We start from the raw sequence: 27,994 nt of genomic DNA on the forward strand, positions 1-27,994 counted from the left end.
CTCATTTCATAATTACTAGGTTATCAGTGACATGTCAGCCTTGTCCAATGAGCTTGCAAGATAAAATAGATACAGGAACTTTAAACATTTAGCATACTGTTATGTTGTTTGGAAGCCTGCTCGTTAAAGAACAAAGTTGAAACTTTCAGTATTAGTGACAAGACCATCAATACACACACTGCAAATAGTTACTTATGGTTTGGTCAACTCATTACCCTTAGCTAGTCCTAGACTTGATTATTTGACTTTAAACACACACACTGAGTATTGCACCTCTTATTACAACTAATTTCAGTCCTTGCAGCAGTGGCCATAGCAAAGGCCCGGGAATGCCTGTAAAAGGCAATAATTGGGATTGGAAGTGACAGACACCTTTAGATCATCAAAAATTATTTTGGTGTAAAATACAAAAACCACCACAACTCTTCACTATTGGAACTTCACACATAGTCACTAAAACAAGCTGTACTGGCCCTTTGTGAAAAAACTAATACACCAAAAATATGCATAAATGCAATAAAATGAGAACATTTTAGTACCTTCAGCAGATGATTCTTCCCTTTCTATTCTTCTGCTGCCATCAGCTTGTTTTGCCAATCTCGCCTTGGATTCCAGGCATGTTTCCTTCTATTCTTCGGGCTCCTCCTCATGCTTGCAAATATCTTTTTTAAGTATTTATAACCAGAAGTGTATCACGATGTTTCACCAAAATCTAGCTCCTCAGAAAAGCAGAATCCAATTCAGGTGACACCAGACGTAAAGTTTATTTTCCTAGACCTTGGATACAATGCATCTTCAGCTATTAAGGGGCTGGTACGTCATACACCATACACCATATACCAGGGCACAATACAAGCATCCTCTGATACACAGTGGTCCACAATCGTGCACTTCTGACTGCAAAGATGAACTCAAAAGGACAGTTCTGGGCTCAGCACTGTACCTTTCCCCTGTCTCAAGGGGGCTTCACCAGCCTAATTGCCAGCTAAAATTTTACCTGCACCAGATCCTGCTGGTCATGACTGAAAACTAATGCTGACAACACCTTTAGGAGAATAAGCTGCACTTCTTACTTAGCTTAATTTTTAGCTTATACCTACCATAAGTAATACACTACTTCCAAAGAGGAAGTCTAGGAGAGAGCAGGAATGGATGTCTCTCCCTGACAGAGATAGAAACCACCTGCTAATTCAGGTCAACACTGTGGTATTCTCTTCTTCTGCCCTTCAAAGATATAAGATGGACATTATAATGGAGTAGGCAGTGGGTTTTATACCCTTTTTTGCCACTGACTTCCTAGATCAATTTGGTATAACTGCTTTATACCTCTTATTTTGTCTTCTCCTGCAGTAAAACAAGTACTGTGGTTTCTCTTCAAACCACCTTAATGCTTACAGGGAACAGAGCTGTGTAACAGCTAAATTGCTTCCATTTTTAGTCACCATTTCACGTTTCCAGCCAGAAGGTATGTAACATCCACAGTAATGCGCATGAGGAAGCCAATGTTCAAAAAGTACCATAAAGTGAAGGGGGAGGTTCCCCTCTAGTGGATCAATCAGAGAGGAGGAAGAAAATCAAAACAGTTGTTTATTTCTCCCTTAACTTCAGCTCACATCTGTTTAGAGTACTACAGAAACCCACACAAACCTTTCTATGACTAAGCACACTACACTTTCTTTCATATTCATCAGTATGTCTCAGCCAAGACATCTTTCATCTACAGTGAATATATAAACTGGTGAAGTGATTAAAATATCTAGAATTGGAAACTCAGAAGAACTTCATACCACCAGACACATCCTGCTATCCTTTTTAAGAGGAACTAGAGTCATAGATAGACTCCTAAGCTTATGACAGACTCTTGAAGGTAAAAGCACAAAATTTCAGTAAAATTCATTATCACAAACAAGCTTACATTTCATGCAAAGAAATTTGCCTTCTTGCCACTACATCTGTTCAACATCCTGCAATAAGTCAATGTCAGTTTGCATTCCAAAAAATATCCCAAAAGAGATGGTAATCCAAAATTATTATTAATAGCACAAAATAAAGACTTTATAATGGAAAAGTTCATTATATACAGTAACACAGTTATCTGCTGAGAATTTCTGTATTTTCAAGCCTCTGTAGTAAGAATACACATTACACTAAGTGTCCTAAAATATGGGGAAGGGGCAAACCCACAAAAATATGAATTGCAATCACACAGTTGACATTAATCCCCAAGCTAGTTAACGTTTTCTCACCTCAGTCTAAATGATGAGTTGATCTTTGGTCGTAAGCCACCACTTTCAAACAGTTGTATATGTTGCTGATTATTTGCATGGAGCTTCCAACTAATACATATTGGGTTCCTCACAGAATGAGAGCTGTCCTTCTGCTCTTGAAGCCCTTCATCCTCTGTATCATTGGATGCATCTACCACTGCTTGGAGAAACTTCTTGAGCCTGGTAAGTACATTCAACCTCCACTGCTGAGAAGTTACTCTGCGATTTGGGTTAACGGAGAGCATCCAGGAAAGTTTATCCCTGCTTTTCAGTCTTTTTGAGAGTTGCTGGTGAGAAATAAGCTCTACAAAATTCTTCAACAATATAATGCTGCGGTCTGTAAGAAGAGCTGGGTATGCTTCCAATAAAACGTCCAAGACTTTCAATGAATCTTCCTGAATTCCCTCACTGATATGAGTCATGGCACTAGAGAGATGGGCACTTACCAAAGGGAAAAATGGAGCAATCTGTTCCGCTCTTATTCTCGAAGCCAAGAACTGCAGCAGGTGAACAGCTGCTCCTCTGACACTGGAATCCTTGTCTGTAAACACAGCTGCCACCTCGCTTATTATACTGGAAAGGTGTGCATCAATTACAAAGGGATACTGAGACAGGAGTTCTTTGAGTCCAAGCAGTGCATTATGCTTAACCCCAGGACTATAGTGATGCATCTGTGAGAGCAGATCCTATAAGGAAACAAACACATACACTTGTCATCGTTATTACTTTAAGCTGTTCAAACTCCCTCCACGTATTTTCTGCACATTTTTCATACACACTTAAAAACACAGAATACTTTTAAAATGTACAATGTTCATAATGGCAAAATGTGTTTAGAACAAACATTCATAGCACAACAATTAACAAATGATCAGAATTCAGTGATAGGAAAAACAAGATATAATGACTTGTCCTTTAGGTCTCATTCTTAAGATCATGCACAACCCTACTGACTCAGAGGGATGACCAAAGGCAAGTCCTCTCACTCTTGTTCTCAAAAGTAGAACTATGAAACCTCAGCATTAATAGCTTTCTTCAGTTTAAGCAAAGAGCTTCAAGAGATGGAAGATGACACAAAGGAAGGAAAACAAATCCACCCCCCAGAGAAACACAAGATTCTTTAAAAATGGGGCTGCATTCAGATAGCCTGCTGCATTTACTTTTTTAAAACAAATGTTTTTTCCCAAATTGCAGTAAACATAGAAAATCTAGATAAAAGGCAAGCAATCTTCTGTCATTACAGAATGTAATATCACAGCATACCTTTATGTTAAGTTTTCTATTTTGCGTAGGAAGCACCCCATCTTCTTTAAGCTGCTCAGGAATTTGTATGGCCTTTGTTTTGAAGGTAGTATCAGTTGCATTCTCTAGTTTAGGCTTTTTTTTCCCAACTTTTAATTTCACTTTCTGGAAATCTTCCTGACGTTTCCTTTTTTTAGTCATTCTGACTCTCTGCAAAAAGAGAATTTGATTAAACACACAGCAAAAGTAGTTTTCCCACCAAAGAGCAGCAACCTCCTAAAAATAGCTACTGTTTTTATTCTTTTGTCTATGCATAAATGAGTCTATTCCTGAGACAAGATGCTAGACTAAACAGACATGCAGACTGATTTCATGCAGCTGTTCTTCCAGTGTCCAGAAAACATTCTGCTGCTCCTCCGGCTCTGAGAACTACTTCATTACAAAGCATCCAGATATCTGCATCTGCCACTGCTTTATCAAGAGTTAAGTTGCTGACTTGGTTTTAAAAACCTCCTGTCAACAAAGTAACTTAGTTGATTCTTCTCAAGCCAAGAAGCTCAGCAAACTGTTCCCTTTCAATTGTACATCGCTTACCAAGTCCATCCCAAACAGAACACAGCTTGCACATGTACAATTGTAGGTTTAAATAAGCCTTCACCAATAAAAGGATATAAAACACCTAAGGAATCTTCCACTACACACTGAAAAATCCAGTCTGTACATTTAAAAATAACTAGAAGTAGCAGGGAGAGAAGAGGTCAAATAGGCAATTACAGAGGAAAAAGAATGGAAAACTAAGACACTTTTAATAAGGCATAAGAAATGAGGTATCTGAGCCACAAACTTGTAAGCTGTACAAACCTTCTGAAATATAGGTAACGCAAAGAAATTAAAACCCCCATAAGTTTCTAAATGGTTTTGTTCTGTTTTGATACTGAAGTACTCTTAATTCTATCAAGTTAGAAAAAAATAAACACACTGAAAAACTCCCAAACAAACTACACTACAAATTCCTTTATTTAATCCTCTCAAAAAAAATCCCCAAAAAACCATCATCCACTTCCCACACAAAAAACCCCCGAATCAACAAAAACCCAAGCCAAAAACCTCAACAATACAATTGACTAAACCCAGAAATTTCTAAATAAAATATCCAAACAATGATTCTCTTCTGGTGGATGTGATCATCATTCCTAGCTGATTTTCCCAATGGACTTCAAGATGAAATATGTGCTGCACTAGAGTATTTCATATACACATCAACAGGATAATAATTAAAGAATGTTTTAAACTGTCATTTTCTATTATTTTAAAACAATTTAAACAACTGATTACACCAACATTTGGCCACAACTTAATTTCTGCTTTTCACACACTAGGTTAAAAAATTACATGCAAGACTACTGTAACTGAAGCACAAATTTGGCATAAGTAATCTATCAACTCAAAATGCTTTTAAAAAACTTGGAGCCTGGTGCCAAAATAAAAAGGTCCTTTAGTGTCCAACTATAACAACCATGGCTTTATAAATGTTTGATTTTTACCATATGAATCTCTTAGGAAAGAATTACAAGAATTACACTACTTGATATATAGAAATAGCTACCAGCTTTTGATGTAAAAGGTATCACCACTTACCAGGCTTGCTTTTACAAGAGTAGATGTCTGGCTCCCAATCAGTATAAAAACTTCACAATACAGGTGTGCACATACCCGAATGGAGTCAATTAAGTTCTTTTAAAGTGGGAGGCTTGTAAAATATCCTTTCTCCTACTAAAAGCAGCACAGCTTACCTCACAATAAATATTCTGGAAATAACTGGTAATCTAAGCCTACCCATTTCCAATTCATATATCCCACATTATATCAAAAGATAAAATCCTTACAAAATCAAAGTCATGTAAACACCACAGTGGCTATGTAAAAAGACATCAAGCAAACTCTATTCAGCTGATGAAAGTATGCAACCATTTCAATAAAACTTCTTGCCGAAACAACTGCCTTCGACACAAACTGCATCCTACAAGGAGAGACTATAGGAGCTAGGCCTGTTTAGTCTGGAGAAGACTGAGAGGGCATTTCATTAATGCATTTAAATTTCCCCAAGACGGGTACCAAGAGGATGGTGCCAAACTGTTTTCAGTGGTGCCCAGCAACAGGACGAGGAATAATGACCATATGCTAAATCACAAGAAGCTACACCTCAACACGAAGAAGAAATGCTCTACCTCGAGGGTATAAAAGCACTGGAACAGGCTGCCCAGGAAGGTCTCTGGAGACAATCCAACCCACCTGGATTCATTCCTATGTCACCTCCTCTAGGTTATGCTGCTTTGGCAGGGGGACTGGACTAAATGATCTTTAGAGGTCCCTTCCAACCCTAAGCTGTAACTCTGTATTTTCACCTAGCCCTGCTCCAACAGGACTGAGCTAAGCGCACCTAACAGTTAAGCACTAACACGGTTTTACAACTCAAAGCATTAAAACAACCTCCAATCCATGCAGGCTTCCTTAAACATAAAGCAGCATGCAGCACTTTTCAGACACCACTTCAGATGTTGCTCAGGCACCCTCACCTCAGGCTCAGAGAAAATATTCGGTTACAGGCTGGACCCGATGATCGTGGAGCTCTTTTCCAACCAAATGATTCTGGTTTCACTCCCTCGCAGCTCTCAAGCGGCATCCTTAAGGAACCTCATTACCTTGCTCAGTCAGGAAAATCCGGAGAAACCCGAAGGCACACGCCCTAGCTAACTCCTCCAATCTGATAAGGATTTCCCTCGGGCGAGCCCTCTCCCGGCACAGGACACAGCGATACTTACAGGCGATCAGCTCCGCGCATCCCCCGCCGCCGCCACCCGGACCGGACCGGACCGCAGCGCACCGCCCGACCCGCGCCGCGCACGCCGTACCCGAGCGCCGCAGCGGCCGCTCCTCCCGCGGGTCTAGGCCGTCACGCTGCCTTCCTCGGCGTCCCGGGACATCCTTCGGCTCGTTCCCCGAGCGCCGCTTCCCTCCGCCCCGCTCCAGTCGCTCTGCGAGGCGTTCAAATAAAGGCGCGTCAGTGCCGGCCCGGCGCCGGGGAGGCCGCGCGTTCGGCCCCCGGGAGCCCCGGCAGCGGCGGGCGAGGCGGGAGCGGCGGCGGGGGGAACCCGCCGGGGGAGGTGGGGCAGGGGCGGCGGCGCGCAGCGGAGCCGATGCCGCCGGTTTCGCCGGGAGCGGCGCGCGGCCCGCGCCGCGGCGGCTCCCGCTTTTCCCGCCGCCTCCCTGGCGCAGGAACGTGAGGGAGGGCGGGTCGCACAAAAGGCGGGCGGCCCTTGGCGCAGGGGCCGGGCGAGCGCCGCGGCCCCGGCGAGCAGGGATGCACCGACAGGGACCGCACCGGGCTCGGGATCCCGATCCGCCTCCTCGTCCGCCTCCTCCCGCTCCTCCGCGCGCGGCCGCTCGCTCACTCACCAACCACGCGCGCGGCAGCGCCAGCCCCGCTTCCGCCCCCGCCGAGCGCCTGCCCGGAAGCGGCCGCCACGTGAGCGGCGCCGCCAGCGCCCGCCCCGCGCGCCGGGGGAACGCGCGCTTCCGCCGCGGCCGCGCGCGCGCTGGCGCCCCCTGCAGGCGGGGCGGCCCCGGGGACATCCCGCCGGTGTCCCCTGCCCGGCGGCAACACAGCGCCAGGACATCCCGCCGGTGTCCCCTGCCCGGCGGCAACACAGCGCCAGGACATCCCGCCGGTGTCCCCTGCCCGGCGGGAACACAGCGCCAGGACTTCGGCTTCGGCTGGGATAGGGCTGGGATAGGAGGGCAGGAGGAGGGGTAGACACTGATCTCATTTCTGTGGCAACCAGTGGGCAGCACCCGAGGGAATGGTCTGAAGTTGTCTTAGGGGAGGTATAGGCTGGATGGAAGAAGTTTCCTCACCCAGAGGGTGCTTGGGCACTGGATTCAAGGAGTTTGTACAAGGCTCATGGTGTTACTCCTGGGGTATCCTGTGCAGGATAGACCCCTGGCCAGGAGCTGAACTCGGTGATCTCTGCGGGTCCCTTCCACCTTGGTTTATTCTGTGGTTCGGTGAGGATGTGCTCCCCCTGAAGCACAGCTGCTCCAGCACCACAACAGACAAGAAAGCATTCATAATAACCAGCACCCTGGTTAGAGATCAGCACAAGTGCTGTGAGAGACAGCTGGAGGAGCTGGGTTATTTAACCTGGAGAAAAGGAGGCTCAGGGGGGCCTTTATCACTCTTTACAACCACCTGAGAGAGTAGCCAGGTGTGGGTCGGCCTCTTCTCCCAGGCAATCAGCAACAGCATGAGAGGACACAGCCTTAAAATGTTTAAAGGGTAGTTTAGGTTGGACATCAGGAGGAATTTCTCCACTGAAAAGGGTGATTGGACATTGACTGAGTCACCATCCCTGCAGCTGTTTAAGGAAAGGCAGGAGTGCCACAGTTCAGCAGACATGATTGTATGGGGTCATGGCTTAGGCTTGATCTGAGGCCTTTTCCAAGCTACTTGATTTGGTGATTCTTCCAGTGAAGAATATAAGAGGTTATTATTTCACATATAAACCACAAGGCACGCTACACACTTTTGTACACGTGTACCCAGATAAAGCTTGCTGCTCCAAAGGGGTAATGAATTCCCCTATCAGAAAGAAGGTGCAAAACCCTGGGAGATCCAGGAAGCAACAACCTCTAAACTTTTTACTTCTTGTCAATTAACCTCTGAACACCTTTCCCCTTCCCCTTTCTGCCTTCTGTGAGGAATAGGAGTTCTGCAACTTTTTGTTAAAAATAATTTCCTCAAAGGTCTCTGATCTCAATAAAATGTGTAAAACCTAGATGAAGCTTTACAGAAAATTAATTTTCTCTTGGTTTAATTTTTCTTGTTATTGCCTGACTTTTAATTCTGTTAATTCTCTAGTCACCTCAGAAGTCTGCCTTGCTGTTATTGTGAGAAACCAAAAATGTATAATATTAAATAAAGCCAACAGCATTATTTAAATATTATCAGTAAAGATAATGCCTTTTTTTTCCTTACGTTGCAGTACTGGCAGAAGTAAAGCATTAAAATATATTTTGAAACAAATACGCCAAGCCATCACAAAACAGAGGTGGACAAGAACAAAATAATACAATGCTTTTTCAGCCTCTATTTGTACCAGGTAAGAAAGAAAAAATAAAAATAATTGTACAGCTGAATGGACTGTGTTCTTTGAAAATGTTTCTGGAAGCATATACTTGGTGACTTTTATGCAGTTCAGGTTTCTCAGCTGTCTTTGAGAGGTACAGCAGCACTCTGCAGCATACCATTCAACCATTTTATGTCACTGTACTACAGATTTAGGAGACTTTCTTTTTCAGCATGCTCCTCCTGCACCCAAGCAAAAAAAATCCACCTCAAATCCAAGTTATTTCAACTTTATTGTAACTTTATTTGGAATGATTCCACAGTAAGAGCAAAAAGAAGCTGTCTCAAGAGACAGCCATTTACAACAGCTGAATAATCTGATTTTATTATTTTAATACAAAAATTGTTCTGCACCTTGAAAACAAACAGGAAAAAGATGTTTCTATTTTTATTTTCAGAATTCAGAATTTTTACTGATTAAGTTCACCTTCATTAAGCAGTCATTAACACTGTTCCTATACAAAGTAAATGGACTGTAAGAACTCTGGTTCCATCTCTGTCTCTGGTAAGAACAGATTTAGACGCATTCCAGAAATTCCTCAGAGTTTCTTTAAAATGGTGATTTAATTTGTCCATGAACTGTTTTTCTTCCTGGGTTTGTTATATAATAAAACTCATACATTTTGTTACTACTTTCTTTGTTACCTTAGTTTTACTGCATCTTGCATTCCATGGTATGTAGATGTGAAACCATCAGGATGAGGATTCTCAAATTCCATCCAGATCTCAAAAAAAAATGTAAGCTAACACTAAAAAGTTCATTTACCATCTGGCCCCAGCATGTCTAAATTATACCAGTATTCGGCTGCAAAACTGAAGAGCTTTAATTAGAACCACTGAATGCTACCCAGCATCACAAGCAGGAAGTGAATTTTAATTACACAGCTTCACTTTAAAAAAATATTTTTCTCAAGCAAACTAATTTATAATCACTTCAAACATTTTTTCACCCGCCTACAAAAGTAGAAGTCATTCATGATTTAATAAGACAAGTACATTCAGTCAGAACCAGTACTACTTTAGCTGGAAAAAAGTTCATGTTAAAGGAGCATGAAGGACAGTATAACCCAGCTTTTATTTCATGCTCACACTGGCAGTGTGAAAAAGACAAAAGATACTTCTGCCACCACCTCAGTGCCTCTTAGCCAGAGCCTGGTTACACCTGTTGGGATATATCTCTAAATTTGCAAAACATACCTAACTTCTACTAACATTGCTGCAGCTTCTATGCTCCCTAAATTGGCTGTTATCCAGGCACTTCTCACTTCAGTGCTGACTTTTATTATTACTTTTAATCTTATTAATAAAAAAATATGGAGACCTATTCATAACCCTGATATGGGAAAGGGTTTTTGATTGCAAATGCTTTTTAGTCAGTCTTAGCAGCCACAGGGAATAACTGCCAAGTATTTGTTATAGGATGAGTTTGTAGTGCTGAGTGCAGTAGTTCATTCTGCTGATAATTCTTTGTAAAAGAACTAACAAGAAGATCAGACTGTTAAGGTACAGTATTTAATAATACTAAAGAAAACAAGTTAGCTGTTTTAAAAAGCTGTTTTAACACAGAAAGAATGAACATGAGCTTTACAACCTTTCCCCAAAACAGAACTTTCAACTAAATGGAGAAATAAATAACAAGAATATCAAAACCAAGTTATTAATTTAATTTTAAAAACACTGTACAAAACTTAAACGTAACAAAATAACTCCACTGAGGTCAAATGAAGTAAAACAGCAAACTTACAGAAAGTAAACATTACTATATTATCTCTATTAAGTACCATGTCACTGTGTGCTGCCATTGCTTGGTCCCCTCAGAGTTCCACTTTCAGTCAGGATCCTTATAACATTTGGTATATCAATTCCTTAGTTAAAGACAAGCAAACAAACAAAACCAGAAAATAAGCAATTTTATAATAAAATTCACTTAAAAACACAAATTGTACTGAAACATTCAGATGTTGAGATGAGTTTTGGATCTTTCCTTATTAAAAGAAAAATACCTTAACTGAGAACAATCAGTATGTCCCTGGAAACTTTAAGATTTCCTATATTGTACTCATCTTCAGTGGTTTTTTTTAACCTTTGTGATTCTAAACACACTCTGAGAAGCTTAGAAACATACACAGCTCTAAAGAGAGAGCAGTAGTTGGCTCAGTATGTGGGAAGGTTTAATAGCTGACACTTATTAGAAAGTTGCAGGCAGAAGAGAGACTACTTGTCTCTGATTCATTACTATTTCTATGTTACTGTGCAAGTACACTTCTTTCAGGAATTAGTAAATAAAAAATTCTTCACTGCTGGTTTTCACAAAACTAGCATTTTCCCTCTTACAGCACATATAAGATTCTAATTTTCTAAAAACAATATGCTGGGTTTTAGTTTACTGATTCTCATCATGTAAATGTTGCTATGCAAAAAATGAGAGAAGAATTAAAAAAAAAAAACAAAACAACCAGTAATTATTAGTGCCTTTATGGGAAGGCAGCTCTTCTGAATTACCGTTCCTAAACTGCATCCTGCAAAAGTTAGAGGTTGGGAAAAAAAAATTCCCTTCACCCCTTCATAATACCTCAGATTCAACCCATATAAGTCCTTAATATTTCACAGATCTAATAAATGATGTTATGCATATGTTTATATATGTGTATGTGCTTACATGTGTATGCAAATTACCTCTGAAAGCTGGATTTGATGCTGCTATTTTGTGCAGGGTGGCAGTAACTTCTTCAGCATTCATATTTCTTACACTGTTCAAAAACTCAGTCGTGATGTTGTTCTCATATGCTGTTTCCAAAGAGCCTGTTGAAAAGTTTTGGGATTCATCTTCATTGACTGGTAAGAACTGTTTAGCTGATTGGCTGCTTGAGTAGTCTAAAGAAAGGAAATACTGTTTTTTAGTAAAAGAGGATTCTGAAGAGCCTTCATTACTTATTTCTCTAAATAATGCTTTTCAAAACAAGCATTTCCAGTCTGGCATAGCAGCATTACTGGTGTGGTTATCATCTGACTTCGCTACATTTTCAAACCACTGAGAGTCAAGAAGACTTTCCAATTACAGAAAATCCTGGAGAAACAAGGGTAAGGAGTTAGGTGAAAGCTATTTCCATTACACTTACAAAAAGGGAATAAAAGTTTCAAATCTCATATATTCAAAGTCTCTGCAATTTTTGCTATTACCATTGTAAAAATTGAGGTTTTCAAGAGCTAAACTTTATAGAAAAACTAGAAAATTGACACTCTACAGAAAAAAAAAAATCACAGAAAGTAGCTTCACTAGTATTCTGGTATCTTGCCTTTCTAAGCATAGGATTGCACTTCTTTGGTTTAAGAAAAACAGCCATTTCTTTCTATTAGAAGAAAATTACCTCCAAGAAATCCAGGATTATTTGAAAAAATTAGACAGAAGTACTGAGGCCAAGCAGCTGGAATATTCAGATATTAAAGAGAATTATCCATCCTCTACGACATAAATTTCTGCTAACATCTTGACTTGACTAAATGTGCAGGAAACATCTCCTCCATCAAGAAGTGAAAAAAAAGCCAAAGAGACTTTGAAAGTCTCCTTAGAAACAGTTGCCTTTGAATACAGGGAAGTCAGAGTTGGTGCTAACTCAATTTCTCCCCAAATCCCACAGTTTCAGGATCTATGTGTTTTAATAGTCTTCTCTTTCTAATATTAGTAGAAGATGGGGAAGAAACCTATTCATTTATGCTGCTTGACTCTGGCTTTATTCTGTTCTTATGCACTGCTTTTAGAAAAGCAGGAAGAAATGCTTACTATCATTTATGCAAGGTTCAGTGTTAAGATAAAACCACATTAAAGACTGCAAAGCTAACTTTACCAGTGTCAGAGACAGTAATATCTGCTGAAGTCTGGCCAGGCTGTTCTGTGGAATATTCTAGTGCTGCTTCTCCATTATATCCAGCATCCAAGTGCCTCTAAGTTTAAAAAAAAAAAAAAATTAAAATCTCATCAGGACAACCTCTTGGAAAAATGAGCTACTACATTTTGAATGATCATAAACATAAGAAAAGACCAGTATTTCTGCTACCAAATCTGAAAAATCAAGTATTTATTTGCAAATCATAGTGCTAATAACTTCTATGTATACACTGCCCATCATATCTCTCTATGTCTTGTAGGTTAGGAGTTATTTCAGTTAGGACTTGATTGTTTTGTAACATGTCAGCAGCCTCAGAGAAGTACTTAAAACACCTCCATATGTACAGCCTATGTAAAGATAAGTCAGTCACAAGTAATAGCAGAAAGGGGAAAAAATGGGTTTCTAATAATGGAAGAAGAATGAGACCTCAGAAAGAATAGTCCAAAGAGTAGGACCAGAAGTTGTGTAAGAAAAAAATTTCATGTCACTGTTGTGTGACTGCATGGTGAATAAAGCCTGGGAACAGAAATGGGATATACAGAATAGGAGTGTTAGGCAAGTCAGTAGAGAGAAGAAAAGTTTAAGTTAGAATTAAAACCAAAAGAAACAGAAAAACTTAGATGTAAGGAAAAGCATGGGAAATAAGTGACAGCTTTTTTAGTTTCTATTAACAACAACAGAAAAGCTAAAATTTTACCCTGTCATCACTACTAAAATTTATGCATTTAATGAGAAAAACTTATAAGACAGTCTCCACAGCATTTTTTGCTTTATTGTATGTATCAAATATTATTTATATAAATATATTTATATTTATCTATAATAATAAAAACATACAATCATAGCAATCTACAGGTTTGTAGAACAAAACCAAAACAAAATCTGCATTACTTTGTTTGATGCAGCCTGCTGACGATATTCCACCAGTGCACTTGTGAGAGTCTGTGTAACTTTCAGGATAAATGAAGCATCATCTTCATTCAGTATCTCAAAACTTTGCTGGGGGAAAATAAAGAAACAAAACAACCCACCATAAAACATTTTTCCTCAGAAAAACTGAAGTATCAAAATTTATAAACAATCCTGCAGGAACATCATTTTCTCTGTGTCTCTACCCTTCTGTCAGACTTGGATGGAATTACAAAGCAAATAGAGTTTTTATTTTCAATCCTATAAATGGGGGGAGGAAGGTGGAAGAGAATCCTAAGAGAAGGAAGATGCAGCTACCCAACACAATCATTTGAAAAGGAACACAAAAATATGCCTGGAAATATATGGAAGATAATGCTTCTCCTTAAGTATTTTGATCTCTTGCCAAGACGCCTGCATACAAATGAATGTGTTTACCTTCCCTGAGGCAATATAGTCATAACCTATTTCTCCAGAATGTAGCAAAAAGGATGCTACTGAATTTAAAATAGCATGCTGCTTTGCCTTACATTAACCTTCTTTTCCCCTAAAAGTCTCAGGAAAAAGCAGTCTTAAAGCTGTGAAGCTCTACTAGAGAAGCAAGCTCTAGCACCAACAGCACTCACAGAAAGGGCTACATGTGTCATCCTCTTGACTACACCAAGAAAGTTCTGCAGAAAACACTTTCTTGGGGACAAAGTAACAGAACTCCAGATGTGTCTAACAGATCAAAGTCTTCTGAATTAGAAACAAACACCTTTAAACATACTAGACAGTGGAAAATAAAAACTAAGGATTAAGTTCATATGTGACAGCATAACAGGGATTGTATTACATTTTAAACAATAATAGTATTTCTGTCTCCTCTTTTGCACAAGTTATATTTAATGAAGATCTTGTCAAAAGCTAGTGGAAAAAGAAGACTAAATTGTGGCAAGGATATCTTTGCTATGCAGTAATAAAATAAATATAGTATGGATGGATAATTATTGGACAGCTTTACAGAATATGAACATTAAGTGCAAAAATGATACCTGTAAAATTACTTTTCACCACATAGGAAAGCTTTGAATCCAACAACAAGAAACACAAACACAGCTTTTGAAAAAAAAAATTACTGTAGATGAAAAAATAAATGATTTTCACTCTCCAAAACAGAACACTGTTCCAATCACATTCCAAACAGTCCTCTTTTCTTCTCAGAGAACAATCATACTAAGAAAGAAGATGCCTCAAAACAAATGTAAGTTTTATTAACAAGGTGTAATCTCTGTACCTAATAATTCCCTATAAAAAAGTGGAAAAAACCATTTTATGATAGTCAATAGTGCCTAAATTACCATGCAGTAGATCAGTCAAGCAACTACCAGTAAAGATTTCTGTAGAGCTTGTCAATGCTTTTATGAAAATCATCATTTCTGTGTGCAAGACCACGACTGTTGTTGATACGTTTAACAACAGGAAACTAACAGTTTTCCACTGTGATTGATTGTATCACTGCTGTGCATGTGTACTTCATACACATTTTCAACAACTGAACAGAATTCTGCTGCTCTGACACTCTGGGCCAGGGTCGGGGGGAGCCCCATTTTAAATGCACAAATTGCATTTCATTTCTTGAAAATCCCTTTTTTCCTTTCTGTGTATCTCTGATATTTGTTTTCATTCTGCTTATTTTCATTATTGAATTACATCTTTCCCAATTCCTCATTTGAAAATTACAGACCAGTTAAGGAAACAAAGGAGAAAAAAGGTTTAAAAAGGTCACATTATCTAAACATGTAGCTAAGGAGTGAAGCAAAGACATAGTTGAAAAAAATGAATTTTCAATGCAGATAATTCCTCTGACAGTAAACCAATACTTTGGCAAAAACAATGTCTAGAAAGTTGAAAATTAACAGACATATTATAAATTCAGTGACATTCATTTTATTCTGAATCCTGCCTTCTGGCAAAATGGTAATCTGTTAGATACCAGACTGCCTACATTTTGCCTTTCATTACTTGCTACTTTGTGGACTTAGCAAACCAGTGATTTCTTTTTTTATTTTTTAATTTTTTTTTTCAAAATTTATCTTGCAAGCTAAGATTTAACACTCACCAAATAATCCAACAGTTCTTCTTGACTAGTGAAGTCTTCAGGATTTGCTGTAAATTCTTGCTGTTTAACATAAAAAGAAAGTGGTCCTGAGATCTATTATATGTAGTAAATACAAATAAACAATAATAATTATGGTCACCCTAAAATTCAAATTGTTTGTGCTGTTATGAAATGTGTACATAGATTTTCATAACAAAGTAGGAAAAAACTTCTGTTAATAGTTTTGCTTTAGTAACTTTGTAGCTAAATTATTGTGAATAATATTAATTTCAGTAAGGAAACACTATTGCCAATCATATATTAATTATTTCCCCAACTATTTGGAAACGGGAGTTAACATAAAAAATATTCACCTCAGCTTCCTTGTTTTCTTCCTCTGATTGTTTATTGGTCTCACACCTTAAAACAGAATAAATAAAACATTCAGTTGGCTGATCCAGCAAAAATGTGTAGCCAGCCAATAACTGATAATCAGTTTCAATTCCTGACACACTACTACTACAGTAGTTCTGACACACTCGGAAAGAAACGACACATTATTTCCTCAGAGAAAACCCAGTCGTCCCAGATCAGCATAAAAATTATTTATGCAGTTTGGGTTTTTATTTAGTGTGATTATCTGGCATATAAGCTCTAAAATCCAGAGTTACTAAGAAAGCTTGACATTGGTGGTAATTGCTGTAAGATTTTTGTACACATTGAACCAAGACAAGGCTCCTAGTTACAACTTGATTTTTGTCAGAACTCCACAAACTTGCCTTTTCAAAATTCAGCTATTAAAAATTACTGTTTTACAATGCAGTCACACAAATAATGGGCATAAAAATATTCATATGGCTAAACAATCCTGGACATATTTGTGCTGTTCTGCCATTACAACTACTACAGGTACATTCCATGCCTTTGCAAGCCCAGGAACCAGGGCTGAGAGTGGCTAGGTGTTTCTTAAATTAGCCAAAAACCATATGACTGCCAAGCCTAAGCCCTCTTTTGCCTTGAAATGTTTCCTCAGGAATCGAAAGTTTAGTAAAAGAAGACAATGATAAATAATTTACATCTTCAGGTGACTGTTCAGAAACTTAACTACAGAGAAATAAGGAGTCATAGAAATTCTCAGACAGACATTGCAGAATCTTTAAGCAGAAACAAGCTGTCACTGAGGATCTGATTTTAATTCTTTTAAGACATTACATATTGAGTTCACATCTTCTCAGTAGTCTCACAAAAATAAATACTAAAGGAAAAAACTGAAGTCCTAATTTAGTAATTAACTTCCAAGTCAGTCTCACACTGAAACACCTGGCTGCTAATAGTCACCCAGAATCCATCTGAACCAGATTAAAAGAAAAACATTAGGTGATATTCCAAAGGAAGGTGTTCTTAAAATTTAAAACTACCAGCAGCACAATGAAGATCAGTACCAGGCAGAAATAGACCTCAGCATCTCCAGATGTGGATAGCTGTTTACTCGTTTCCTGTTCTTGTTTCAATTAACTAGTTCAGATTCAGAACTGTTAGTTATTTGAAAGCCAATAAGTAAACACAAAGATTCATAAACATGGACTTGAGTCTGGCTTCAACTGATGATTTCCATAATGGTAACTCCACAGAGAGGCAGGTCTGAAAAAATGTACTTCAGGAACATGACAATTTCTCCTTTAACAATAAAGCAAAAGGCATTAGCCCTCCACGTCTGGGAGATATTTTACTTGTTTAAAGTTAGAACACATTCCAAGGGAATGCCATTAAGAAAAAAAACAAGTAACCAATCACTGGAACAAAAGTCCTGTGTTTGGGTTGATGCCTGCATATCCCTTACTAAATGCGCTGCTGGTGCTGCACAAGGATGACCAATGCTGGAGATGTCCTCCTCACACAAAGACTGACAGTTACTCAATTCACAACCCTGTTACTAATAAGATGCTCACAAACAACAAGCACAGTTTCACCATTTTAGAACACAGCTGCTTCTTTGAAACACTGATTGTTCCTTCACTGAAACTTTAAAGAAGAAACCCTAATAGTTTCAACTATTACTGATTGTCTTTCCCTTCCAAAATCAGTTCACATACCACCCTAACTATCTGACAAGAACCTGTAAAAGAGGCAGTTTTAAAACATGAGGAAACATTCTTTTTTAACATTTTGAGCAACTATACTTTAAGGATAATAGTTAAATACAAAAGCCAGCTGCATCCAGAGCAAAGTCTGAAATCACATTCCATACACCAGGTTTTCTGTTGATGACAGAAGTTTACAGCTGAGTACAATTTCAGAAGACACAGATTTTACTATGCAAATCTAATACAAACAATTGTCATGTACAACATTTTCCTTTAAGTTAAATGGACTTGAAGGTGATGACTTTTTTTCTTTTACCTTTCTGAGTTATTGCCTTCACTGCTTTCAATAGCATTATTAGGTTCAACCTGTTCATCTGGTTTTGCCTGTTCTTTCTGCATTTCTTCATTCTCCTCCTGAACATTGTTTTCATCTAAAACAATAAAAAGTATATTAAATAATGTTTTTTTCAGTGTTTTAATTTTAAAAATATTCTAAACAAAGAATACTTCTAAAGACAACATCAATAAAATCTAAAGGTGGAAGCAAAGTATCTTATGAAAAAGTAAAATTAAAAGCGAACCTAAAACATCTGTAGAAGTAGAATGTTTTCTTCACAAACACAGGGATTATTCCTTCCTTTGCCACAAACCCCAAGGCCATCCACACAACTGTGCAAATTCACCTTTATAACTCAGCTGTGGAAGCCATGAACAGGCACATACAGTAGTAAGTAGTTCATACACTGGTCAAAAAAACAAAACATTAATGAAATAATTTTTCCTCTTACTTTGAGTAGGGTCTGTCAGTTTCTCATCTTCGTCATCTGTTTTTTCTGCATTATTAGGGGGCACATCCACATGCTGAACTTTAGCATTTGAAGAGCTGTCCTCTGCAAGAGCTAAACAAAGATGCTTGAAATGTAGCACAATGGACATTATCTTGATAGAGGGTGGTTCTAGTACTGCACTTCAATTTCACCTAGTTCTGTTTCTGTGCAATAGTACTTACAAACACCAAGAAAATAATTTTATAAGCATTATTATGTGACAGCATGTTAAATATGAGTTCAAATCAGCAACAAATTTTAAAGTATTTTACACCCTGGTTATAATTACATGCCTGCATTTTCTAAAATATGTAAATACCATAAGTGTAGTAGAATGCCACCAAGTCACATGCAAAGTAAGACACATTAACCAACAGGTTACAGTCAAGAAATATAATTTGAATAGGACACAACTTATTTCAGACCACTTTCCTAGATTCAAAATGGCTATTTTTCCTCTTCAGAGTACAACTCTGCTAATTTAGATGATCTCATTACTTCTATTGAGCTATTTTAATATACCATTTACATGCTAATATATGTTAAGTACATTAGTTTTAATTAAAATCTTTATTTTCAGGCAATGTGAATCATAGCAAAGTTTAGCCATTTCCTCAAGTGGCATTCAGTCATACTGTCCATCCATCTGTACAACACTGTACTACAATGAGTTTTAAAACACTAAACTGAGTGGGGGAATCTCACAGATACCACATTCCTACATTTTTGTGAGTATCAATGGCTAGTGAAACAGAAAATTTTCTTCCAGAGGTAAGAGCTATAGCTGTGCTTTAAGAATTCTGTGTGGCTTTCTGTACTGCAAATTAACTACTAGCATAGAGCCCCAACCTGCTCCTTTTGCCCAGTTCACCAAAATGCTGGTAAGTATCTGGCACTTCAGAGACTACCCCGGGCAATGTGCATCCCACTGATCACACTTACATTCTTGCCATTTCCTTCTCACTGTTCGAACACTTGTAACAACCTAAAAATAAATCCCATATATAGTTATTTTGTGGATAAAATGATTTCATAGATATTTCATCAGCATTAATTTTATTTTATTTTTTAAGACCAGTAGTGTAAAACACGTGTGTAAATCTCTCAATGGATATTCAAAAAGTCAGTAAGTTAGTTACCTGGACATTTATTTACCACAAATAAATTTCTTCTAGAGCTTTAAAAAAAAAAGAAAATTAAACAGCTGGTTTCAGAAGATATAGCAGCAAAATTAAACCAGGTTACACACACTTTGTTTAAAAGTTCCTTAAACTGAGAATGGATTGCTAATAAACTACCTAGGGAAAAAAAAAAAGGTCTCCAAAATATAGATGGAAGTAAGTATTTCCATATCCATGAACATAAATCTTGAGTAAAATAAACAGTCTCAAGTCAAGAAGAATTTTAAGTATGTCAAATGAAAAAGTTGCTGCCAACAGTCAGCTGCTTTTCTTTTTACGCAGAGGTTAAAAATGAAGGATATGCAGACAGAATGGATTTGATCATCTGAAACCTCTGCCTGCTACAGCATTCATTCTTGACTTGATCTTACAATATTTCCATATTTGTTTTTTAATAGAATAGGATAGGAACAGAGCAGGCTCTAATCCTTGAGCCTAAGTGTGACAGTATTACACAGAAAAAAATACAGGTCTTTTTTCAGATGGACAGGGCACTGCCAGCTTTAACACAGGAACTCCACTTTGCAAGGAGACATCTGTGCACATTATGTAGCATTAGCAAGGGATCTTATCAAGAAACACTGCTGACAGAAATTGAAATTGATGGAGAAAACAAAATTAACGTGTACCATGAAGAACAGTGGGCACCTCAATAAGGTTGTCATGAACCAGCTGGTGGTAAGGTGCACCTCAAGAAGAAACCACCAATATCCTGTCCACATAAAGGTATTATAAATAATACTGCAGTGTAAGTATCAATAGAGAACAATATGAAGTTATCTCCATAAGAATATGTTTCTAAGGGTGCAGCTCCCTAAGATTTTAAGCTTATAGCACTTCTGTGATCCCATAGCACTGCTGATAATCTCATGTCAACCTGAAAATCCCTGCACTTCCATCTGTACTATCAGAAATTTTACCTGGCTCCCCTGAGAATTGCCACGGGCTGCTTACAAAGCAGAAACTATTCAGAAAAATTATAAAGGCAGTTTCCTAGCAACAAAGAAACAACTTATTTTACACTCACACAGAGATAAAAACTGATCAAATATTAATATATATATTTTGTGTTATTTGTACATTCAGGTAAATTTTGTCCAGAATAATCTTGGAAGAATTACTAAAATGACAAAACCCACCTGTAATAAAATTTTAAAAAGCAACATTTTCCTACCTTCCAAAGCAAATCTGCCCACCATAACAGAAATTACATTCTTGGTTTCTTCATTAAATATAAAGCTTCTGGAATTCTTAAGAGAAATGTACCTGTATTTGTTTTCTTCCTTCTTTCTTCTCAATTGTTAATCCAATTTGCCTAACTTTTCTGTTCAGTTCAGAGCCTTTACACTTAACTTCATCAGATTGTGCTATCTCTGGATAATGCTGTCTCTAGAAAATAAAATCAAGTCTTTAAGTCACACAACTCCTTCCAGATCTACCACTGTTAATAATCATAGGAGATAAATCAATTTCTACATATACATAGCAGAACTTATTAGAATGGTTATGAACAGAGTAATTTAGGGAACTGAAGCCAAATCTTCAGCTCAAGACAGTGTTGGCATTGAATGCTGAACTGGTTGCACCAGGCTTTGACTGCTTGGGTCTAAAAACTCTGGAGAGAGAGATTTCTCCCTTTCTCTGGCCCTCACATGAAAAACTTTATGTCAAGTAGGAAAATCCCCTAAACTTATGTAAACTTTTATCACTTAAACTTATGTTTCTGCCAAGAAGCTCCAAAAAGGGTCTGGTTCTGCCTTCTTAATAACCTCCTCTGAGGTACTGGAGGGTTACTGTTAGATCCCTCTGACACTTTTTCTTCTCCAGCCAGAAGAAACCCAATTACCTTAACTTCTCTTCACAGTACAAGTGTGCTTCAGCACCTTGACTATCTTGGCAGCTCTCCACTGGACCAGCTCAATTTCATAAATAGCTGCCTTTCTGCAACAGCACAAAACTGAACACAATACCCTGGGTATGGCCTAGCAAGGATCAAGAACAGGGGAATAATCATTCCTTTGATCTACTGGCTGTACCCTTGTTAGCAGAGCTCAGCTTGCTGCTAGCCTTCACTGACACCAAGGTACACTGCTTACCTTGAGCTTGTTATCCACCAGGACCCCCAGGCTTCTTTTTCAGCAGAGAAAATTCCAGTCTTTTAGTCTCCTACCTTTTCCACTACCTAAGGTTAATCCAGCTCAGGTGCATGATTGAAAAGTTATCCTTCACTAATTATTGTATTTGTATAGTATTTAAGAATTTAGCAGAGAAGCAGTTTACAAGTGTAAGATTCAGAATTGCAGGAAACAGTTTCAAGTAAGCATGAAATGCAATAGCTGAGAATATCAAAACTCAGCATGTAGGTCTGAATTAATGACCAGAAACAACATGGCATTTATGAAAGACATCTCTGCAGATTCATAGCAGCACATCCAACATTAGGCTTAAAGCTGCCTCAGAATACCACGTGAACTCAGCTGTCTATGACTTTAAGATATATTGAATATAACTCCAATTTTGAGAGAGTTTTATGGGAAGTATCAAAATAGTTCTCAGCATATTGCTTTCTCAGTTTTGTTAAAGCTAATCCTAAGCCAATATACTCAAGTAAACATTCAAAGACCAGAGAGCCTCATTTCTCTAAACATATTGAAAATGATAATGTGTTTGAATATTTGTGAGTTGACATGAACCTCAAGAGCTTTGTCATAAAACAAGCAATAGAACAGAAATGTCCTGTCTAGCCTCAAAATAGAACAGGAATTGGGTTATCCCTCCCCTGATTCTAAGTAACAGTATCTAATAATCTAACACAAATCACTTATCTAATATGTATCATGTTCATTTAAAAATATGTTCCTTCTAAAGCATCTGAAAGATGGAATAGTTCCTTCATTGATCCTGTTCTTTTACATAATACAAAAATCAGTCAAACATGTATTTCTAGTCAATTTTAGCTACAGATTTCATAACTGGTTGACCAAAAAAGAATAAATTAAATTCAGTGTCAAGCAATGGACAGACTTACACATTACTGAGAGGAATTTTAAGTCTATTCATTACAGTTGCACAACTGCAATACAAAGATTTTCACAAAAGGTTATGTATAACCTTAATTTTGATTTTTTTAAAAATCAAAATATGACTAACAAAGTCTCTCCTTAAATCATTACATTAAAACAAACAAACAAAGAACTTACCAAGTAGGCCAGTCTGTGCTTGGAACCACAAACATGCATGAACATGTTACTCAGTCCTGTTTTAAAGTAGCAGAGTTGACATTCATAGAGAATAGGAACATTGTCATTTGTTCGGTATTCTATTATGTATTCAAGTCCTGTATAAAAAAATAAATCAAACAACTTAGGAAATTTGATCTTTACTGGAACAAATCATAAGTGCTGGTTACAAAAGAACTCATCTTAAAGCGCTGACATGTAAGGAAAAGATTACTACTGTATGTCAAATACATCAATGAAGACTTCTAAAACCATCAGATATTTTATCTTTTGGGTATCTAGACTTTTTGAACACCAAAGGTATAAAACTGATGTGTTTAGGATGTCTTATGTTTACCACATAGGACTCAAGAATTAAAAAAAAAAAAAAATCCTAAAAAATAATAGCAACAATTATTTTTTAACTGTTTAGAAGAGACTGTATTTTAATATATGCCCCTACTTGCTTTTTCTGTAAACTCCTATCTCCCCTCTGCTGGATGGGTAGTTAAATTGCAAAGAGCCACACTGATCTTTTAAGTTAAAGTTAATTTCTGCCATATAACTTTAGATTGTTTCTAGAGAATATTGTCAACATGAGATATCCAACCAAACATGTTCCAGGCCAAATCCAATGATTTTGTCACTATAATCTGGCACTTCCATACCATACTATTGGCTACTTGGTGTAATCACAAGAAAATTTTGTCACACATTACCTAATTTCATATTTCAGAAAACTGATCTGTTCTCTTTAAAGGTAAACATCACAAAACCAAACAATTACAGTATTAAATGCCCTCACCAAGTGCAGGTTCTGAATCTTTACATGTATTAAGCTGCTCTTCCAATGTCCGTCCATGAAGCTTCTCTGGCTCAAGTGGCACTGTAAGAAATTCACATACAAGTGAATCCCTGCTCATACATGGTCCCACATCACAAATCAAGTCAGTTGTTATAAAACATTATCCCCCCCCAGTCTTATTTCCACTCTTTTTAAAGCATTTGACTTGGGAAAAAAAAAAAAGTATTATTACAAAATATTACTGCAGATTGAAAATACAATGATCAGAAATGAATTCTCAATGACCTGCTAAGATCTGGACATCACTTGTAATGTTGTACGTCAACATTTTTTTATTTCTTCCACTTTTTTTTTTTAAGGAGGTGTGGGGAGAGGCATTAAGCATTCTTACCAAAATCAGGAAGTTTTGCAGGTGTTTTCACTTTCTTCCCTAAGTAACTTTCTGTTTTAACTAGGAAAAAAAAAAAAAAAAAAAAAGAAGAAGAAGAAAACGAAAGAATCCAAAAGAAGTGGAAATAAAATTGTTAGTACAATTGAAAGAGCAATTTGGAAAAATAACTGACTACTTTCAAAAAAACTCTTTGAGCTTTTGTTGATATGAGAAAACTAAGTTATGTTTAGTTTTGAATGTGCTAAAAGATTGTTTTTACAGATTCACAGACCATTCTGAGTTGGAAGGGACCCACAAGGAACATCAAGTCCTGTACAAGTACCTGCTCATACATAGTCCCACATCACAAATTAAGTCAGTTATTATAAAACATTATCCCCCCCAAACATATTTCAACTCCTTTTATAGCATTTGTGTTGCAAAAATTAAGTATTATTACAAAACATTACAGCAGGCTGAAAGTACAATGAACAGAAATGAACTCCCAATGACCTGCTAAGATCTGGACCTCACTTGTAATATTGTACCTCATTTTTTTAAATTTCTTCCACTTTTTTTTGGGGGGGTGGGGAGGCAGTAAACATTCTTACCAAAATCAGGAAGGTTCACAAGTGTGTTCAATTTCTTCCCTAAGGAACTGTCTGTTTTAACTAAAAAAAAACAACAAACAAACAAACAAGAAAACAAAAGAAAATGAAAGTCCCACAGAAGTGGAAATAAAATTGTTAATATAAAGAATAATTTGGTAAAATAACTGACTAACTCTTTTAAAATAACTCTTTGAGCTTCTATTGACACGAGAAATCTAAGCTATGTTTAAGTTAAGGTTTGAATTGGATAAGAGATTCTTTTCACAGATTGACAGACTGTTCTGAGTTGGAAAGGACCCACAACAATCGAGTCCAGTACCTATGACCTCAGTGTCATTAGCACCATCCTCCAAAAGATGGACAAAAAACATTCATACCAAACAACAACAGTTATTTAATGTCAGGCCATTCAATGAAGCAGGCAGAGAAGATCAATCAAGCTCAATGTCTCTTAACATCTCAGGGCATCCAAGATTTTCAGGACATTTATTTCAGCAGCATACAGCTGCTAAATATTTCATCACTTAAATCTCCTTTACAGTCCAAAAACAATTCTCAGATCAGGTAAGTCCAATGACTATGTCTGACTTGAACAACAATTTTCAAACGAAATTCTTGGAGCAGTGAATTGTAGAAACCTGAAAATACATTTTGGTGCATCATGAAACCAGCTTAGGAGAACAACTGAAAATGTAGTTAGACCTTCACTTGTACTGGAACTAGACCAGGTCATCAAGATCCAGGGAAGGTTTAATGATTTATTAAACCTATGAAAAGTGTTAAAAGTATCTTAATCAGCAGAAGCAAATTAACCCCTTTTCAAAAACAAATATAAAGTATTTCTACATGCTTTAAGAAGCATTGGGTTTTAAATTTTCTTTTAAATTTTGAAGGTCTCTAATGTCTTGAATTCTTTAGAGTTTCTCAAAAATTTAATGTAGGTGATTTTTAGTATTCTAGCTAGTGCTTGTTAATCAACTTTGCATACCTCTTGCTCACATTACTGATTGATTAGACAGCTATATCACTAAAAAAGCACAAGTCTTGAGAAAGTGTTTTTCTCATTTGTTTCATAAACAACTACATTGGGGTGGGGAGAAAGATGCAGGTACAGAACACAGCAGGAAGCAAAAAATCTTGCACTTACCCATGCCATGAACTTTCAATGCTTCTTCAATCTAAATTACCAAGTTATCAACCAACAAAGAAGAAAGACACTTAAGAGTCAAAAAACACCAATGCAAAGCTTTCATTATATGTAAAATAAGTTGGATTAATACCAACAGCATAGACTATCGCCAGTGAACAATTGCTTGAAAATTAAAAAAGAAAAACATTCCTTTGTCTTCTGGAGATTGTCTATGATTTAAGTAATTCCATTTTCCCTTTATTAACAGCCATGTATTCTCATGTATTGTCTTTACTAGACATAAAGCTGTAACATTTTCTGACAGGACTAATGTACAAAACCAAGTTCTACTTTGCCACAGTAGGAAAGCCAGTAAATTAGCAAAACTAGTTAAATGTCTGAAATTGTATGTTTCAACACCACACTAAAAACTAGATTTCAAATCCCATAATCTATTACTAAATAAAATGGTAAAATCTGACAAAAGGTGAATTCAAAAGCTGATCTTACCGTCTTGTGTTTTGTTCCAAGGAAGTGAGTCTGCAAGTTTAATGCAGAAGAACACCAGATTTTGCAAATCTAGATTAAAGAGAAGTATTTTGAGCATTGCACACAGACCAAGAGAAATAAAATACCACTGTTATCAAACAGATCTACCATCAAACTGATGGGACAGGTTAAATTCGACAGAAATACTACTACTTCAAAGACAAACTAGAGCAGCCTCCTAAAACTGAATTTTATAAGGCTCCAAGACCACCAAAACACAGTGGAAAGAACCAGAGCCTCCACATCACGTAAGAATTTCAGATGCTCCAGAACTCTGCAGCGATCCCATAACACTTTCTGTGCAGGCACGTGTGGATAAGTGAAGACAGATCCCAGACCTTCCTCACACTCTAGAGGGTGGGTGAGCCACAGGCATGGCATCGTTGTGACAAGCCAGGGCACCTGCCTGACACTTTCTCTGATCAGTTCGGGGCCTGCCTCGCTCCTTTGGAAAACTTCCCCATCACAGCTGTTTGATGCCTGGGCCAGCTCAGAACGGGAGCAGACTGGGCTTAAATTCACATGAATGAACAGCAGCAGCCCAACTATCTTCTTCTCCTCTAAAAATTCCAGTATGCTTTAAAAAAACAGCAATAAACCTGACAACCAGAGAAATCAGGATTTTTTTGTTTTGAACAGGAGATACACTTAACAATCTACTTTTAAAAAGAATGCCTCTCTTTAGAAACATAATATTATTCATTTTAATAAGCAATTCTTAACACACATCCAAGTCAAACAAGACAAAGTCACCAAAATAAGTTCAGCTCCAGTGCTATTTATCAAACTTGCTCAAGAGGAAAAAAACAACGTTCACACTTGGTTGAGTACAACTTTGTTCCACCAAAATCACTTTGTATTAGTTACAATTTTGAGTAAGTAATACTTACATTGCAGTAAAAGGGGTTTACTTGCTTCTTTATTTCATTTTCAGGGTCCATATTCAGTCTTTAGATGATTAAAAAACTCTAGGAAAACTGAAGAAAGATTGCAAACTGTTGGTTTAGCTTCACAAAATTATTTACATTTTTGTTTTGCCCATATGAGCGTTGGGCACATTCCAGCTTTAATTTGTGCCTCGCCTTGAGTTATACTCAACATTTAAATTTCCAGGGTATTGATCCTATTTTCAACTCGAGAGCAAAACAGCGGCATGGGAAAAAAAAACTGTTCTCTGCGAGCTTCCCTGGGGAAACATGAACGTCACCAGAAGATTACGCAGACCAGAAACTAAGGAAACAAAAACTAATCCGGACCATTTCAAGCTTCCCCCTTCTTTCCTGGGATAGGACAGACAAACACACACCGGGAACAGGAGGCGCACGGCGGGGTTTGGGAAGAGGGACACGCTCCCACCCGGACCGCGGCGGCGAAAGAAGGAGAGAGGGAAGCAAAGGACTGAAGGAGGAGAAGCAGGGAGGCCCCGAAGCTCCAAGCCCCACGCCAAGAGCGGCACCAGGCGGGAGAGCGCCCTTCCCGGCGCTTCCAGCCCCGCCGGGATGGACACGGACCCCGCTCCCGCCGGGCCGCCGCTGCACACAACTCACCGCGGCGGGCCGGCTGCGGCAGCTCCAGAGCCCGGCGGAGCTGCGGGCGCTCCCCGCTGCCGCACCTGCCACCGGAACCGCGGGCGGGAGGAGGCGCGGGAGG

The 27,994-nt window shown here is 38.0% G+C and overlaps 2 protein-coding genes across 10 annotated transcripts in view; both read right to left on the reverse strand.

Annotated features, from left to right (window-relative positions):
- TEX10 (testis expressed 10) overlaps nucleotides 1–7,044 on the reverse strand; it is a 54,655-nt gene extending 47,611 nt beyond the window's left edge. Inside the window, exons 1-4 of one of the 5 annotated variants that reach the window (XM_056484821.1) lie at nucleotides 6,966–7,044; nucleotides 6,422–6,544; nucleotides 3,531–3,719; nucleotides 2,247–2,953 (exon numbers count right to left, since the gene is read on the reverse strand). In XM_056484821.1, coding sequence (XP_056340796.1) covers nucleotides 2,247–2,953; nucleotides 3,531–3,710 — 887 coding nt within the window. In that variant the 5' untranslated portion in view covers nucleotides 3,711–3,719; nucleotides 6,422–6,544; nucleotides 6,966–7,044. Of the gene's footprint in view, nucleotides 1–2,246; nucleotides 2,954–3,530; nucleotides 3,720–6,085; nucleotides 6,105–6,331; nucleotides 6,545–6,965 lie in introns of those variants that run through there. The other 4 variants (XM_056484825.1, XM_056484822.1, XM_056484824.1 and 1 more) reach the window with 4 other exon arrangements.
- A 1,864-nt stretch (nucleotides 7,045–8,908) lies between these two features.
- Nucleotides 8,909–27,981, reverse strand: LOC130249440 (uncharacterized). 5 transcript variants are annotated; one of them, XM_056484236.1, is made up of 19 exons: nucleotides 27,892–27,981; nucleotides 27,235–27,321; nucleotides 26,306–26,374; nucleotides 25,814–25,844; nucleotides 24,667–24,726; nucleotides 24,077–24,136; nucleotides 23,686–23,766; nucleotides 22,863–22,999; nucleotides 20,929–21,051; nucleotides 19,424–19,466; nucleotides 18,443–18,553; nucleotides 17,971–18,085; nucleotides 15,945–15,990; nucleotides 15,592–15,651; nucleotides 13,473–13,580; nucleotides 12,540–12,636; nucleotides 11,371–11,568; nucleotides 10,476–10,559; nucleotides 8,909–9,419 (listed from the first exon to the last, which is right to left on the reverse strand). In XM_056484236.1, the coding sequence occupies exons 2-18, from the start codon at nucleotides 27,283–27,285 to the stop codon at nucleotides 10,480–10,482; spliced, it is 1,470 nt and encodes a 489-aa protein (XP_056340211.1). In that variant the 5' UTR covers nucleotides 27,286–27,321; nucleotides 27,892–27,981; the 3' UTR covers nucleotides 8,909–9,419; nucleotides 10,476–10,479. The 5 variants fall into 5 exon arrangements, with proteins under 5 accessions (XP_056340211.1, XP_056340212.1, XP_056340207.1 ...); XM_056484237.1 differs by having other exon boundaries at nucleotides 11,371–11,496; nucleotides 15,592–15,654; XM_056484232.1 differs by having other exon boundaries at nucleotides 15,592–15,654.
- Nucleotides 27,982–27,994: the final 13 nt, after the last annotated feature.

The sequence above is a fragment of the Oenanthe melanoleuca genome, chromosome 2 (genome assembly GCF_029582105.1).
Source record: "Oenanthe melanoleuca isolate GR-GAL-2019-014 chromosome 2, OMel1.0, whole genome shotgun sequence".
NCBI lineage: Eukaryota > Metazoa > Chordata > Aves > Passeriformes > Muscicapidae > Oenanthe > Oenanthe melanoleuca.

Coding starts and splice junctions, on each gene's coding strand:
- LOC130249440 (XM_056484232.1), bottom strand. CDS start 27,285: ATGGACCCTGAAAATGAAATAAAGAAGCAAGTAAACCCCTTTTACTGC. Junction 26,375..27,234: donor TAAACCCCTTTTACTGCAAT/GTAAGTATTACT, acceptor TCTTTAATCTAG/ATTTGCAAAATCTGGTGTTC. Junction 12,637..13,472: donor AGCAGGCTGCATCAAACAAA/GTAATGCAGATT, acceptor TTTTAAACTTAG/AGGCACTTGGATGCTGGATA.